Here is a 16,785-nt window from a genome sequence, read left to right on the forward strand (position 1 = left end):
TTAAATAAACCTTACACAACCTAAAAACTGAAAAAAGAGAAAAGATTCCTAGTTTAATTGAGTTCATATTACTCACATCTTTAATGGACTTTGGGCAAACAAACTGCACCCAGAAACATGACTTGATAAAATAAATACTTACCAAGCAACTATTCATTTACCGGTAGTTTAATTCTGGCTTCAGGAGCAGCAACACAAGAATCACAAGCATTTTTGAATCCATACAACACAAGTAAAATAGTGAAATGTTTACATGCAGATAAAGAAATAAGATGATAAATAAGATGTTTTATGACCTTTTTATTGTGATTAGGTTTTAGATTATATCTTTAAACAACATTTGTAACACACTGATGTACTTTAACAAAAAAATTCCACTTAGTACTAGTTTTTTTTTTTTTTTTTGGGCAGTATTGTATTGACAAATCTATAGTATTCAACTTCAATAAACAATAAATTGAAAATGTAGGATGGTTTCAAACAGGAAAAATATGACAACCATATTTTGAATATCACACATTAAATGCAAAAGCTGATACTTGTGTTATTAGTTACAATAGACCTTAGTCAAAGTAGATGCCATATTGATTTTTTTTGGATGAAGATGAGGCTGTGATGGACTTAAGGTATTTACCATAGTATGCCATGCGCTGTATAAAGGTTCTAGATCACATACATTTTACCAACTTTTTATGAAGTTTTTGTGTACTGAAACTAAGTAAAATAAGTATGATTATCTAAAATCATTAAATATAAATAAAATCAAATGACTATAAATATCATGAAATGTATTGTTGACATTCTAGCGATCAAATCGAATTCATTTCAAAATGGAAATTATTTTATGGGTAATGAATGAACGAACCCAAACTAATCGTGGGTCAAGAATCACTCCTTAGTTTTTCATAATCTTAGAGTACAGATTCTGCTGGTTTTAGGGCTCAGCTTTGCTTTTCTTCCAGTTCTGTTTGCCAGATATTGTCTGACTCTGTGTCTTTAGGTTGTTTCTGAGGGGTGGTTTTGTTGATCCTCATGCTTTGTCTCCACAGGATCACAAAAGCAACTAGTACAAAGAGACAAATGGCAAACAAAAGGCAAAAAGCAACCATTTCTGAGTAGTAACTCTTCTGCAAGATGCAAACAGCGTCTTTTACATCGGTGTTCATGTTAACAGTAGATTCACGATTAGTCCTGGCTTGTTTTTCACCGCTCCTGTCTGGTGTCATAAATGCATTCGTCTTTTCGTTTGTTGTAGGTTCAGAATCAGATTCGTCAAACTCAAGTGTTGTGTAGTAATCAGGGATGGGCTCAATTTCTGTGCCCTTGCTGGAGTCCAGCTTGACATCAGGTTCCTGGTGTGATGTGGGAGGAAGAGAACGAGGGATGCTCGGCAGAATTACAGTGAAGGCGGCAATGATTTGCTCGAAGCCCATTTCCTTCGACATGCAGTGGTAGGTGTTCACAGTCTCTGGAGTGAAGAGGAAGACCAGGCTTCCGTCGGCCCCCTGCAGGTACGGAAACTGGGGAACGGCGCTGTTGTTTAAAAACCTCCAAGTCACCTCGGCCAGTCTGGATCTCGACTGACATGGTAGAACCACAATCTCATTAAACTGTGCAGTCCGTCTCTCTGGAGAAAGACAAAGGGTTCAGTTCAAACAAATATTAGGAATAGTACCTTATTTTGCAACTATTTTCTGTGAATGTGCCATTGGTAAATAACTAGAAGAATCACAATGCACAGTAATCTTAAACTGTCTGGATGTGCAAACAAGATTTTTACACTAAGCAAGAAACTTCCGCTGCTTTTTTGGTCATTATGAGTTAAAGATCTGGCACCTTCATCTAAAGTGTGATACGATAAAATGTGTCAGACTCAGCAGTTACAAATAAACACCATGTAGTTGCAAATAAAAATCTGTGGTTGGATATGACATTAGACAATGGAATATTTGACATGTTCACCTGTAGTAGCAGTGTTTTTGAAATCTTTGCACAGTTTGTTGACATTTCCGTTTTCCACATCCTGCTGTCTGTTTTAGACACACACACACACACACACACACACACACACACACACACACACACACACACACACACACACACACACACACACACACACACACACACACACACACACACACACACACACACACACAAAAAGAATAGTAGTGTGGTATCAGATAAAAGCACTTCTACAAAATAATCAAAAACAAAACTGTCACATTTCATCTTGGTCAGACCAAAAACTAAAAGTATTTAAAATCATTTTTGTTAATTGAAATAAAGCTGAAAGAAAATATAAATATTAGATGAAAACCTTAAATGAAAAATATAAATGTTGCATTTATATTTAGCAACTAACTATCCACCTTATTTTGCAAATGGTTTCTGGGTATGTGCTATATAGGTAAATAACTAGAATAATAAAGCACAGTTAACAGTGAAATTATTCGTGCAACTAAAATACATATGAAAGTAAATCAATGACAAATGTCTTTGAAACAAAAAGGCATGTTGAAATCCGGTGCTTGCATTTTAATGCATTTAATTTTCAGGGCTTGCATTTTTGGGGGCTGAAATTTAACATGGTTGTATATTTAAGCTGTGAATATTTCAAATGAAAACATTTCACACACAATTTCATTATTTAAAATTCAATAATCCATATTCACCTTCTAACTTCAGTTCCAAATGATTTAAAATAACTGAAGGCGGATTATACCGGAAGCCTTGTAAATTCAAGTTACTAATGGCCGTGCTGCTCTTGCATTAAAAAAATAAGGTGTAAAATAAGATGAAGCATTAAAATTACTATAATTAAAATGATTAAAAAAGAAATAAAAATATATAAAAAAAATTAAAAAAAAGACAGAAGCACATAGCAAAAAAATAATAATACTAAAACTTAATTTAAAATGAACATGAACATGAAAACTGAAAATATAAAAAATAAAAGCTAATTCAAAAATACTATAATAGTATATAAATAATACCAAAGTAACTCTGTCAGACTGACTTTCGTGGTTTAAGTGGGTGGTTCTTGGCCCATTTAGTCACTATAACAGAGATCATTTCATCTTTTATATCAGATATTGGTATAGAACAGACAACTCACAGGTTAGAGCCCATTCCAGCCACCGTAGCACACGCTCTGGTCTTTGAGTCCCAGCCACAGAACGGGTCGCGTGCTAACACACATTCTGCACAGTTTGGATAAGCTGAGCAGTTGGACACAGGCACTCTGAAGACGCCCTCAGAAGAGCCGATGAACAGTACGCCCTGTGGTAATTTACAAAGACCATTTAATGAAACCTGATCACATTGTATATCTAATATGGCTCTGTTCCAAAACCTAGTTTGCTGCCTATGTATGCAGCATTTTAAGGCATCATATCTGTGCTTTTAATGCGAAAGGTAAGATAAAAAAAAATTAATACAAGATGGTGGATGATGCAAGATAAATGTTGATAATTTATATTTTAAATAATTATTATATATTTATATAAAATGTATATACACACTCACCTAAAGGATTATTAGGAACACCATACTAATACTGTGTTTGACCCCCTTTCGCCTTCAGAACTGCCTTAATTCTACGTGGCATTGATTCAACAAGGTGCTGAAAGCATTCTTTAGAAATGTTGGCCCATATTGATAGGATAGCATCTTGCAGTTGATGGAGATTTGTGGGATGCACATCAAGGGCACGAAGCTCCCGTTCCACCACATCCCAAAGATGCTCTATTGGGTTGAGATCTGGTGACTGTGGGGGCCATTTTAGTACAGTGAACTCATTGTCATGTTCAAGAAACCAATTTGAAATGATTCGAGCTTTGTGACATGGTGCATTATCCTGCTGGAAGTAGCCATCAGAGGATGGGTACATGGTGGTCATAAAGGGATGGACATGGTCAGAAACAATGCTCAGGTAGGCCGTGGCATTTAAACAATGCCCAATTGGCACTAAGGGGCCTAAAGTGTGCCAAGAAAACATCCCCCACACCATTACACCACCACCACCAGCCTGCACAGTGGTAACAAGGCATGATGGATCCATGTTCTCATTCTGTTTACGCCAAATTCTGACTCTACCATCTGAATGTTTCAACAGAAATCGAGATTCATCAGACCAGGCAACATTTTTCCAGTCTTCAACTGTCCAATTTTGGTGAGCTCGTGCAAATTGTAGCCTCTTTTTCCTATTTGTAGTGGAGATGAGTGGTACCCGGTGGGGTCTTCTGCTGTTGTAGCCCATCCGCCTCAAGGTTGTGCGTGTTGTGGCTTCACAAATGCTTTGCTGCATACCTCGGTTGTAACGAGTGGTTATTTCAGTCAAAGTTGCTCTTCTATCAGCTTGAATCAGTCTGCCCATTCTCCTCTGACCTCTAGCATCGACAAGGCATTTTCGCCCACAGGACTGCCGCATACTGGATGTTTTTCCCTTTTCACACCATTCTTTGTAAACCCTAGAAATGGTTGTGCGTGAAAATCCCAGTAACTGAGCAGTTCAGTTGGTCATATATATTTATATTATAGTTAAAATTTGCTAAACCGCTGCTTTAAAGTTAGGAAGTGAAAGTGTCTAGGTTGGGAACAGAGCCAACAGACATTGTATAAAAATGTACCAATGATCAGCAGAGTAAAAAGACAAACAAGGAAAGAGGAAAAAAGTAATGCTTTAAAACCTTGCTTTTGGAGAGGAGGATGTTCTTCACAGTCTGTGGTTGCTTGAAAGTCTGAATCTCCTCGATGATATGAGGACCTTTAGCCAGCAGGACGACTTTATGAAGGAAGCCAGACTCTGAAGAAAACAGAAATGGACAGAAATGGGCACCATAAAAAAATGTCTGGCCGTAGAAAAAAATAAAAAGGATAAAATAAAACCGAGTCAGTAAAATCAGTATTCATTATGTTTACCGGTGAGCAGGTACAGGATGGTGTAACTTTGTCCATTTGCAGCTTGAGTTCTCTGAACAGCTATTCGGCTATAGCGCTCTTCTGTGGAGGACAGAAGCAGTTTCTTGTCCACAGAACGCACAGCTTTTTCAGCCAGGAAGCTCGTTTTTACAATGCTTAACACACGGTCGGTGTCGTTAAACAGTCCACACTGCAAATAGATGAGAAGATTGGTTACACAATGGTTAAAGCAGCTGTGAGTCATTTTTTGGATGTTAAAATAAATTCTCCTGCTCCAGTTTAATGTGATATTATAAGTAAACCATTGATTGTGGACTTCCTCAGGAGTGTAATCACTGTGGTGCTTTGCAAACATTGCTGTTTGGTTTTGTGGCCCAACACGTCAACTTAATGTTGTTAATTCAAAAATACAGAATGTGACATTATGGGAGCAAAATGGGTGTCAATATAATTTCATGTTGACCTTAAAGGGTTAGTTCACCCAAAAGTGAAACAATTGTCATTAATTACTCACCCTAGTGTCGTTCCGAACCCGTAAGACTTTCGTTCATCTTCGAAACACAAATAAAGATCTTTTTGATGAAATCTGAGAGCTTTCTGTCCCTCCATTGACAGCTACGCAACTACCACTTTGTCGCTTCAAAAAGTTCATAAAGAGATTGTAAAACTAATCCATATGAATTTGAACTGAACCGAGAATGAACCATTTAGTCCAAATTTTCTGAAGAGACAAGATTTAATTTAGGCTTTTATTTACATATAAATATTCATCAAAGCACACATATGATATGGTAAATTGAAGCTCAAGCATGCTTGCTAGACGAACGAGGTTCATTCTCGTGTTACGCAGCACGTTTGAGCTTCCGCAAGAACCAATGAGGTTTGTTCTCATGCGTCAAACAGGTACAGTTGAGCTTCTGTTTATGTTTGCTGATCAATGTTTATATGTGAATAAAAGCCTAAATTTAGGCTTGTTCATCATATAAAGCAATTAAGTGTCCTCAGAAAATTTGGACTGAACCGTTCGATTCAAATGGATTAGTTTTACGATCTCTTTTGGCTCGTTTCCACCGAGAGGTGCGGTACGGTACAGTACAGTCCGGTACGGGGAATGACAACACAAGAGGTGCCATTTTTTAATATACAGTTGAAACCCAATACACAATGTTTTTTGTCTTGTGACAAACAGCCACATGCTGAGAAGCAAGAACAAGATCTGCTGTATGTCCTCCATTGTTGTTTACTGTGTCGCTTTCTTTTTTGCGCTAGAATGACGTTGATCGCTACTTTCTGGCATACACCACGCCTATCAAGTAAGGGTACTGTTGGGGGTGGAAACACAAGCTGGATCAGCCGTCCCGAATCTTACTGTACCGCTCGGTGTAAACAAGCCATTAATGAACTTTTAGAAGTTTCTCCATGATCTCTCAGATTTAATGTAAGATAACTTAGTTTGTGTTTGGAAGATGGACAATAGTCTTACGGGTTTGGAATGACATGAGGGTGAGTAATTAATGAGAGAAGTAAAAAATTTTGGTGAACTAATCATTTAAAGGTGAAATAGTGTATAATAAGTGGCAGCAAACGGAATTGCGAAAATAATTCGTAATAATATTATCATTTAAAAAATTTCATATACATTTAAATATTTTAATGTAATTGAATTAAAATGTACAAATAATACTATTTAAATAAATAATTTCTCAATCTTTATTTATAATATTTATAATAATTTCTGCCTAAATGTACAAACAGTCCTAAATCTAACCCTAACCAGCTTTCTTAGTCGGAGTTACCGTGCCGAGTTTGCCGTCTGTATTTGGATGGCGCGACCAGTGATTTCCTTCCAAATCGAATGTCTTGTAATCCCCTGAAAAAGATGCTTTAATATCTGCTAATCTGAAAGCACACACTGCTGACAGACCAGACGAAACTGACCTGTGAGACAGACAAAGATGGGAAGAAAACGTTTAAACATAAATCGCATGGCCTTTCAGAACAGTGAATATATGGCATGATGGTGGGTTTGAGTGAAATGATTGGCACCATTGTGAAGTAAAGACCCCGTAGAACAGGGTGCTGTCAGGAGACTCATTATCCGTTGGGGACATCTTGACAATATCCTGCAGCTTGTTGAACTGGAGCTCTTCCCCTTGTTGGCAGACCAGCTGAGCCTTAGCAAATGATGTCCAGCGCTTCTGTAAGACGCGGCTTCCTCCGTTGTCATCCTGGTATTTAAAAAAAAAAAATCAATTAAAGCAGTTTTGATGGGCCTTTTAAAACTAAACATATTCATATGCTTTCTTTGTATGCTTTTGTTTTTTTGGACCCAGATGAGAGTAAGGAACAGTAAAAAATATAGCCTACTTAAAGTGATGAATTAAAAGAATTTATATGAAAGTCATCATTTACTCATCCTCAAGTTGATCCAAAACATGTATGAATTTCTTTCTTGTGCTGAACACAAAAGAATATATTTTGAAGAATGTCGGTAACCAAACAGTTAATGGAAGCCATTGATTTCATAGTCATTTTTTTCCTACTATAGAAGTCAATGGCGGCCGTCCACTGTCTGGTTACCGACATTCTTCAAAATATCTTCTTTTGTGTTCAGCAGAAGAAGGAATTTCATACACGTTTGGAATAACTTGAGTAAATGATGACAGAATTTGTACTTTTTGATGGTGAACTATCCCTTTAACCTTAAATTTGTTCAAATTACCTTCAGATTCTGAACAACATTGCAAAAATAAATCATATTATTTTATAGTCAATCTTTTGTATACTCTGGTAATTTTGCTGGGGGTCAGTGGAGGTTCTTGAGTGTCTTTAACAATATGTTTAGTTGTAACAATAGTTGTTATTTTTGCAATATTTCTATGACTAATAAGAAATTATTAAAAATCTTTCACAATCTAAAATCGCCTAAAAATATCAAACATTTTGATACACTCTGACTGGATGGAATCATAGTCTGAAGTGTTTCATACACTACGTGACTTTTTTTGCTAAATCTGTCAACTCTGACTACCAAAAATCTGTAGTGTATCCAGACTTTAGGCACATGAAATCAAAATTGACAATCTTGTTTTTTAATGAAATATTGCAGTATTTATTACAAATGATTTATCAGTGCACATCATTATTATTTTTTTAATTGTGGCCTCATATTCTTTAATCAAAATTAAACTTTTGATTAAAACTTTCCCTCCCTCTTGCAGTGACATCTCTTCTCTGCTGACATGTTTTTTTGTCACGAGGACGCGACAACCTGTCACTCAAATGAGATCACAGCAAAAGCAAACCAGCAAAACAGAACACTGGGGTTACTTGAATGTTTGCCGTCTGTAATGACAAAAAAAAAATCTGGTCCGTCTAACTAATGATAATGGAATTATGTCTCACCGTGCAGACCTGGGCCACACGAGACACAGTAAAAGATTTCACAAATGAGTCTCCGGTCAAGTCCCCAACCTCAGTAAAGAACAGCAGGATCTTTCCTTCACTGGCAACTTGTGTCGAACTGATGAATACAGGGTCTAAGAGAAAAAAAAAAAGACTTTTCGATCCTAAAAAGACTTTACAGTGGAAATGCTCTCAGTGTTTCGCTCAAGGAAGAAGTAGGGTCATTCTGTGTCAATTCAACCAGAGATCCCTGACTAAAATGTTTGATTTAGAATAAATAAATAAATGAGTTAGAAAGCCAAAATATAAAATGTCATGGATGTATATTTACTGAGTAATCCACTATTTGGTAGAGGGGGCTCAAAATGATAATTTGGAGCCAAATTACAGGGGGGTAAAAATTACCTTAGAAAAATGTCAGCATTATTTTTGCACAGAGATTGGTAGGTCTATTAGTACAATCTGTTTAATTTTGCAGTCTTTGTTGCATTATGGCAACAGTGACAGTTGTTAGTTGACAGAGAGAAACAAGATACATTTCTAGTTTCAGTATAATTTGTTCTTCAGACATTCTTTTTTAAATACAATAAGTATCAGCTGTTTGAAAAGTTACCTACATTTGGATTTCGACCCTAGAAAATTGGTAAAATTCAACAATTTGCACATCCCATTGGGATCCCTATGGGATTGAATCATATATGGCCTTAAAATGGAGATTACAAAAGAAGAAATTATTAAGAATGAAAATCTAGAAGATATCTTTAATACTTTTTTTTAGAGTTACAGGCATGCAAACTTCAGAAAAAATATTTATAGCACTCAGACAGTTATGTTCTATGCAATTGTGTTGATTGGAAAAAAGATACATTTTTAGTTTCAACCTTATTCATTCTTCAGATATTCCTCTTTAAAAGAAAAAAAGTATCAGCTGTGTGCAAACTGCAAAGTGACCCACAATTATTTTTTGACCACTGAAAATGTGTACAATTTACCAATGTACTCATGGAGCCACATTGAGATCCCCATTTCTCTGGAAATGTAACCATGTTGGGCTTTAAAAATTAGGATACTAAAAGAAAAGTTTGTTAAGAACCAGAAAATAAAAGGGTATTAAGAGGTTTAATATTTTGGCTTTCATCACTATTTATGTTTGTCTTTCTTCAGGAAAACAAAATCTGAAATCTTAAAAAAAAATAATAAACTGGGGAATTTTCTGAAATTTGGTTGATTTGACACTGAAAGGCAACCTCTGTGTTACCAGCCTATATTAATAAGCACTAGGCCATCAATATCAAATTATTACTTTGTATATGGTAGAGCAGGTATTCAGAGCATCATGGTAGCATTATTTTTTAGACAAAAAAAAATACAAACCCTGTAGCAATTTTGGTACACTCTCAAGCTCCAAGTTGTTGCGTGTTCCTCTGCTGTTACACCGAGAAATGACTTGTTTGTTCCCAAAGAAGCCGACTTTGGTTGCTGTATAGAGCTCTTCATCTGTAAACAAACAGGTCACAGTTGAGTGTGTGAGAGCACTAGATTAGATAAGACTATCTTCGAGGATATTAAAGGGATGGTTCGGCCAAAAATGATATTTAAGCCATGATTTACTCACCCTCAAGTCGTTCGAGATGCATATGTCAATCTTTTTTCAGATGAACACATTTTCAGTTATTTTAGAAAATGTCTTAGATCTTTCAGTGGTTATAGTGTGAAGCTATGGGGTCCACCTCCTCCAAGTCCCAAAATGTGCATGCATCCTTCACAAAAGTAATCCATCCGGCTCCAGGGGGATAAACGAAGGCCTTCTGAGGGTAATCCGTGCGGTTTTGTCGTAAAAATATACATATTTAAAACTTTATAAATGAAAATAACTGGCTTCCGGTAGCGGTCGACGCGCGTTCACGGAGATGGATGCTGGCGTATGACGTAGGACGTAGCGTAGGAAGCGTCGTGACGTAGAACGAACGTAGAGTTTTGTTTTGCTCTGCTCTCTGGCTGCGCTGTCACGTTCGTTCTACATTACGACGCTTCCTACGCTACGTCCTACGTCATACGCCAGCATCCATCTCTGTGAACGTGCGTCGACCGCTTTCATTTATAAAGTTTTAAATATGTATATTTTTACGACAAAACCGCACGGATTACCCTCAGAAGGCCTTCGTTTATCCCCCTGGAGCCGGATGGATTACTTTTGTGAAGGATGCATGCACATTTTGGGACTTGGAGGAGGTGGACCCCATAGCTTCACACTATAACCACTGAAAGATCTAAGACATTTTCTAAAATAACTGAAAATGTGTTCGTCTGAAAAAAGATTGACATATGCATCTCGAACGGCTTGAGGGTGAGTAAATCATGGGTTAAAGGGATACTTCACCTCTGGGAAGATGAATGTGTATTTAAAATAGGTCATTTAAGTAGAAGAAATGTGAAGAAATTTTTGAATTTGGAGCTTTCTAGACTGAGAAAAGCCAGAAAATGTATTTTTGGCTTATGTGGATGAAAGACAACAACTCCCAGAATGCACTTGCTTCGCTGTCTTAGGAGGCCACGCCTACCGGTAAGAGTGCGCAGTCTAAAACAACAAAGCTAGCCTACGTGATGAGTTTGCGAGGGATTTAGAGATAGCCCAAAATGTCCGGGATTCGGCTTTTGCGCTCTACAGTCGCCATTCATTCATCATGTTTACTGTGGCGAGCAGGACGAGGCTGACGGCCGCGGGAGAACAGCGCGAGGCCGGTGGCATGATTACTGAGACGCGCCGGGTCTCCCATCTCTCACGGAGGAGCGGGAATTTTTAATACTACAGGTTTTCTACTAATACAAAGCAATGCTAAATCCTGAAGTAACCCTTTAAATATCATTTTTGGCCGAACTATCCCTTTAAACTGTTTCTGCACTCTCACCAACAATGGTGGCTGTGTTCCTCTGGGTGGAGCTGTAGGGACAGCAGTTTTTGGCGTCCTTTGTGTCTCTGCTGGCGTTCAGAGAATCTGCAGGCTAAAACAGAGGTGTCTTGTTAGAGAAGTGGCGATCGATCCATTCTTGAAATAATAATTCATTCTTCCTCATATGTCAATCTGTGCAATTTATTTGAACTTACAATGATGATGCCTTGTGGTCCATATGCATTTGTTCCGCAGACAAAAAGGTGTGTAGAGTTGAAAAACTGTAAAATACTGATGAAGTTGCCACAATCCTACAATTAAAAGCATACAATAAAAAAATAAGAGGTATGTTATAATAAATATCAAGCTTGTAAAAAAAAATGTAATAAATAGATCTTGGATTTTAGAATTTGTTTTTAATAAATAGAACATTACATAGTGTAAAAATAAAAAATAGAATTGTATTTGGTCTCTCTTTTTTATCAATTTACTCACCCATACGTTATCCAAGATGTTCATGTCTTTCTTTCTTCAGTCTAAAAGAAATTAAGGTTTTTAGGGAAAACATTCCAGGATTTTTCTCTATATAGTGGACTTCAATGGGAGTTTCAATACAGCTTAAAAAGGCTTTATACAATCCCAGCCGAGGAATAACGCTCTTATCCAGCAAAACGAAGTCATTTTCTAAAAAAAACAAAACATTTATATATTTTGTAACCACAAATGCTCTTGCACAAGCTCTGCGATGCGCCACGCATTACGTAATCACGTTGAAAGGTCACGTGTGACATAGGAGCTAGCTAGTGTTTACAAAGCGAACGTGCAAAGACTAAGTTGGAGGAGAAAATGAGATGGAGTTTTTCGCCCAAGCCTACCTTTTTGAACCAGAACACATGTGACCTTTCAATGTGATTACGTAATGTGTGTAGCATCGCAGAGCTAACGCAAGACCAGCATTTGTGGTTAAAAAGTGTATATATGTTTTTTTTGTTTTGATAGATAAGACCCTTATTCCTCGGCTGGGATTGTGTAGAGCCTTTTGAAGCTGCATTGAAACTCCCACTGAAGTCCTCTATATGGAGAAAATTCCTGGAATGTTTTCCTCAAACTCCTTCATTTCTTTTCGACTGAAGAAAGAAAGACATGAACATCTTGGATGACGTGGGAGTGATGATTGTGTCTTCATTTTAAAACACCACTGCACACCATTGAGATATTATTTGACGTTGACACATATTGTAAAGCAAATTTTAATGGCACATACCGTCTTTGAGGCCCATTTACACGTAATCAGGTTTTGTCTAGATGCTTTCCATTCCAACTGTAAAAATGCAATATTTTGACATTTTTAACTGTAAATATTAATATTCCATACAAATCTAAGGAGATTTTCATGACAGAAGTTCAGTTAGTGGGAACATAAATCAAATCATTCAGTTTTGTAAACTGAAATATATGGCACAAAATCTCTCTCACCTTGTCTTTGAATGTAATATTATCTGGTTGGCTGACGTCTAGGGAGAGCACAGCATCTTGAGCTCCAACAAACAGTGTGTCAGCATCAGTGCTGAGCAGCAGAGTGGTGGTGTTCTCCACAGTAGGGCTTTTGTAGACGCTCAAGAGACGCTCGGAACTTCCTGTGCAAGAAAAACACCCAACCGTGATTATGTTATGGCATTCAGCGGGGGCAAATGGTGTCAGACCAACCAGACAAACCTTGAACATGCAGGACGCATTGAAGCGATATATATATAGCAATTCATGTGCCCTCAATAATCTTTAATAAAACCAATTCAAAGATTACATTTTTGAGAATTTGGCCTTTGCTATTAACAGTGTTTATTCACATTTTAGAAATGAAACCACATCACTGTGACTCTTTTCCTCTTTTTGTTCTGAGGAAATAGACAAGGCCTGTGAGCTAAGGTTTAGCAATACTGCACACACAGATGTGACAATATGATTTTGTTGTGCTGTCACCCATGTTAAAGTCATTATGAAATCAAAATTGTAATTTTTTTTTAATAGAGTATTGAAATATTTATTAAAAATTCTTATATATTTTTTAAAGTCCCCCTGTGGTGAAAATCAAGTTTTTAAATGTTGTTTATAGGCTGTCTAAGTGGTGTTTTTAATATGCTTTAAGACAAACCATGTGGAAATTCATAAGTCAACACCATTGCTGAGTATTTTCTTTATAAAACTGCAGTAAACAAATGCGGTTTGAAATCGCTGGTGTTTCTGACGCCACAAACTTCCTTGTAATCAACCACATTGTGCATATTAAGCATATTATTAACAGAGAACTAGCAGAGGAGTCTGGAGAGAAGCCATGTTTTATCCCGGTATATTTTTCTGTTGATATGAAAAATCTTGTAGATTTAGAAATATAGTGGGTGTATGATGTATGTTATGATGTTCAAAGCGTGTCTGACTCTGAGATGGCAAACGGGAACATTGTGTAACATTAACATTATTAGCTGTATGATAACATAGTCAAGCAAAAGGCTAATCACATTAATAACCGCCGTTATGTGTTTGACGTTGAGAAGAGCGATACCGCTGTGCAGCGTTTAAGTTACCTAAGTAAGTTGTTGTCAACTCGTGTAACGTTAGTGCGTTACCTCCTGTTGCGTATCAATCACGTTGTGTCGTGTGGTGTGTCGTGTGGTGTGAACAGCTCAACAACATGAACACTCCTGATTTCACAGAGAGCAAGTCATGTAGTGTGAACCGCACAGTTCAGCCCGACGTTTTAAAATCACGTAGTGTGAACTAGGCTTAAGTTGGCCGAGTGAATCTCTGAACTCAACTGGCGTGAGTGAGTGGAGGCGGGGCTAATTAGCATATTCAAGTTCCGCGTATACGAAGTGAAGCAAGAGTGTAGAGTTACATTCAAGCTATTGCTGGCATGAAGAATTTTTTTTCACAAGAAAAAACTTTCAAATATGTCATTTTGGTGATCAAAGATGAGTTTTTAAGGGATAAAATGATTGACTACAGGGGGACTTTAAACAATTCATGTGCCCTCCTAATCTTTAATTAAAACAACTTCCCCGTCTCGGTTCTTCTTTGATGACGCATTTACTGGAGCGAGGTCGGGACCACCTGTCACTCACATGAGACCCACCAATAGCAAACCATAATCATTAATGATCCGATCAATTCCCGATGTCACCAAATCAAGTCCCGCCCTACATTTGTTCTTGTTCGAGAAGCTGTTTCACTCGAATATACTACATCACAATAGGGAAGAAAAGACTATCGCAACTTTCTTTTCATGCCAAGTTTAAAACTTTTTTTCATTGCAATGTTTCCCCAATTTGAGACATATTTTCATCATGGGAAAAGACTCTGAATGTTTTAAATGCTAATAACTGAGGTTGGATTTCATAACAATTTCATAAATAACTTTCCATTGTCTGTTTCTAAATTGTAGCACTGAGAAACAGTGTGGTACACCAAGCATAATTTAAAATATGCAAGCGTCTTAATTCTGAGAATGTAAACGTGCAAGCTAAATATACTGTAGCCTATACACACTGACCTTCAAAAGTTTGGGGTTGGTACGTTTTTTTTTTAGTTTTTGAAAGAATTCTACTCCGTGTGACATGATCTTTCAAAAAATCATTATAATATGCTGATTTGCTGATCAGGAAACATTTCTTATTATAATCAATGTGAAAAACAGTTGTGCCGCTTAATATTTTTGTGGTAACCATGATTTTTTTCTTTGATGGAAGTTCAAAAGAACAGCATTTATTTGAAATGCAAATATTTTGTAACATTCTGTCTCAAAACATTTCCTGTCGTTTCCTGTCACTTTTGATTAATTTAATGCATCCTTGCTGAATAAAAGTAATTTCTTTAAAAAATAAAAAATTTAATTTATTTTCCAAAAACTTGTAGCCTATATAAATTATACATAAAACCCCAGACAATGTTTCATGACAAATTGATTGGTCTAGAAAGGGTTTTACAGCCTAATTGTTCTTATTTATGCCTGATAAACTCTAAAGCGGAAACTAACTGTATCTTAAGCCTTAAGACTCTCTGCAGCAGCATGGCTTTGAGCGTGTGGAGGTGTCGTGTGGAGGAAATAATCGGCCAGCGGTGGTTTCCACCATCATCAGCACACAAGAATGCAACATTTAGACCATCAAGCATTTGCAGAACAACAGCAATGGGTAATAACAAACAAAACCACAACTCACAAGATCAGAGAACAAAGATTGCCAAACTTGCAAAGAATCTGTGTTCGCACAACATGACTCAAGGCTCATGAAATAAATTATTTAAAATAAGTTAATCATTTATAAGTCCATTCGTAATTAAACTGTCCCATTTGCTGTGAATCAAATGCAACAATTTATATAAGAAAATGTTTTGCTTGTGGTTCATGAATAAAGCCCATTGAATTTTTTTCTTGTACACAGCTGAGCTGATTTTTGGATACGGACAGAACAACTTCATTACCAAGAAGAAAAACAGTTAATTTCTCAAGTATTCACACTGGAAACACATTCCGTCAGAAATGTGGTTACAAACGACTGATATCAGCAACAGTCTTGACTGATTAAAATCCTGTTCTGGTTTCTTGAACTCAAGGATGTCTACAAGAACATCATACCGTATTTCAATAACAGACACTTCACACTTAGTGAATTTCACAATTACAAAGACACCGCAAGTAACACATTTAAACATGAATATAAAAACTATTTGGTTACACTTTATTTGAAGGTGTCAGTATTAGTGTAATTATACATTTAAGTACTGAGTAATAATAATTAACTACATGTACTTACTATTGTGTTAGGATAAGGATGATCTTTTGGTTTGGGGTTAATTGCATGTAATTATGCATAATTTATAATTATTACTACAGTATAACATAATGTAACAATGACACTGTAAAATAGTGTTACCAACTATTTTCCTGTACAACATTCTTCCATAATCTTTGAAAAATCGTTTTAGTGTCCTTAACATTCACATCTGACTATCACTATAAAGGTCAGTTTTCCACCAGTAAAGTCTCGCTATCATCTAATGTGAGCTTCACTTACCCTGAGAGAATGACACGCGAGGACGCAGGGAGGCCTGAGATGGGTCTATCAATCCCAAGAAGAGGACCCTGAACATCCAGATCCTGAACAATCTTGCCATCTTAACAGACGTGTTTAGGGCACAGAACCCGTTCTGATCAGCTAGAGAAAAGGCGAGTGACTAGATATCACTTCCTCTGATGAGACCGCCTTGCGCGCAGCAGGAAGGAAGATTAAAAACCACAAACCACTCCGACTTTACTCCTCTCTAACGCAGAATCCACTAAACGCATTCTGCTAATGGAACAGCAGAATGGAATGAGCTACAAGCAACTGAATTATAATGATAATATCTTTTTCATATCTAAATAAGATATATCATATCCATTTATAGTTAATGAGTGCATTTCCATGTGCATCTTACTGTATTTCTCTGTTGGATGAGAAAGCTCGGAACCCGTTTACAGCTGACAAATGTCTTATTCCTAACTTTTTTTTTTCTTCGTAATGTCAAGATAATC

General features: G+C 36.8%; 1 protein-coding gene across 1 annotated transcript; it reads right to left on the minus strand.

The window, feature by feature from the left end:
- Positions 1-152: 152 nt before the first annotated feature.
- Positions 153-16,446, minus strand: sema4aa (sema domain, immunoglobulin domain (Ig), transmembrane domain (TM) and short cytoplasmic domain, (semaphorin) 4Aa). The gene is made up of 14 exons (XM_084384738.1): positions 16,286-16,446; positions 12,693-12,853; positions 12,481-12,537; positions 11,432-11,527; positions 11,235-11,328; positions 9,700-9,822; positions 8,326-8,459; positions 6,967-7,148; positions 6,717-6,858; positions 4,921-5,110; positions 4,689-4,804; positions 3,116-3,279; positions 1,963-2,030; positions 153-1,627 (listed from the first exon to the last, which is right to left on the minus strand). Exons 1-14 carry the CDS (start codon positions 16,383-16,385, stop codon positions 942-944), a joined length of 2,313 nt encoding a protein of 770 aa, XP_084240864.1. The 5' UTR covers positions 16,386-16,446; the 3' UTR covers positions 153-941.
- Between the last annotated feature and the right edge of the window lie 339 nt (positions 16,447-16,785).

Source organism: Rutilus rutilus (genome assembly GCF_951802725.1).
Source record: "Rutilus rutilus genome assembly, chromosome: 17".
In the NCBI taxonomy this organism is placed as follows: Eukaryota; Metazoa; Chordata; class Actinopteri; order Cypriniformes; family Leuciscidae; genus Rutilus; species Rutilus rutilus.

What these genes read in the sequence shown, in the direction of transcription:
- sema4aa (XM_084384738.1), bottom strand. Translation starts at nt 16,385, where the DNA reads ATGGCAAGATTGTTCAGGATCTGGATGTTCAGGGTCCTCTTCTTGGGA. An exon ending in GTAAATGGGCCTCAAAGACG is followed by an intron (nt 11,528 to 12,480) that starts GTATGTGCCATT and finishes TTTTAATTGTAG; the next exon opens with GATTGTGGCAACTTCATCAG. An exon ending in GAACACAGCCACCATTGTTG is followed by an intron (nt 9,823 to 11,234) that starts GTGAGAGTGCAG and finishes GTTTGTTTACAG; the next exon opens with ATGAAGAGCTCTATACAGCA.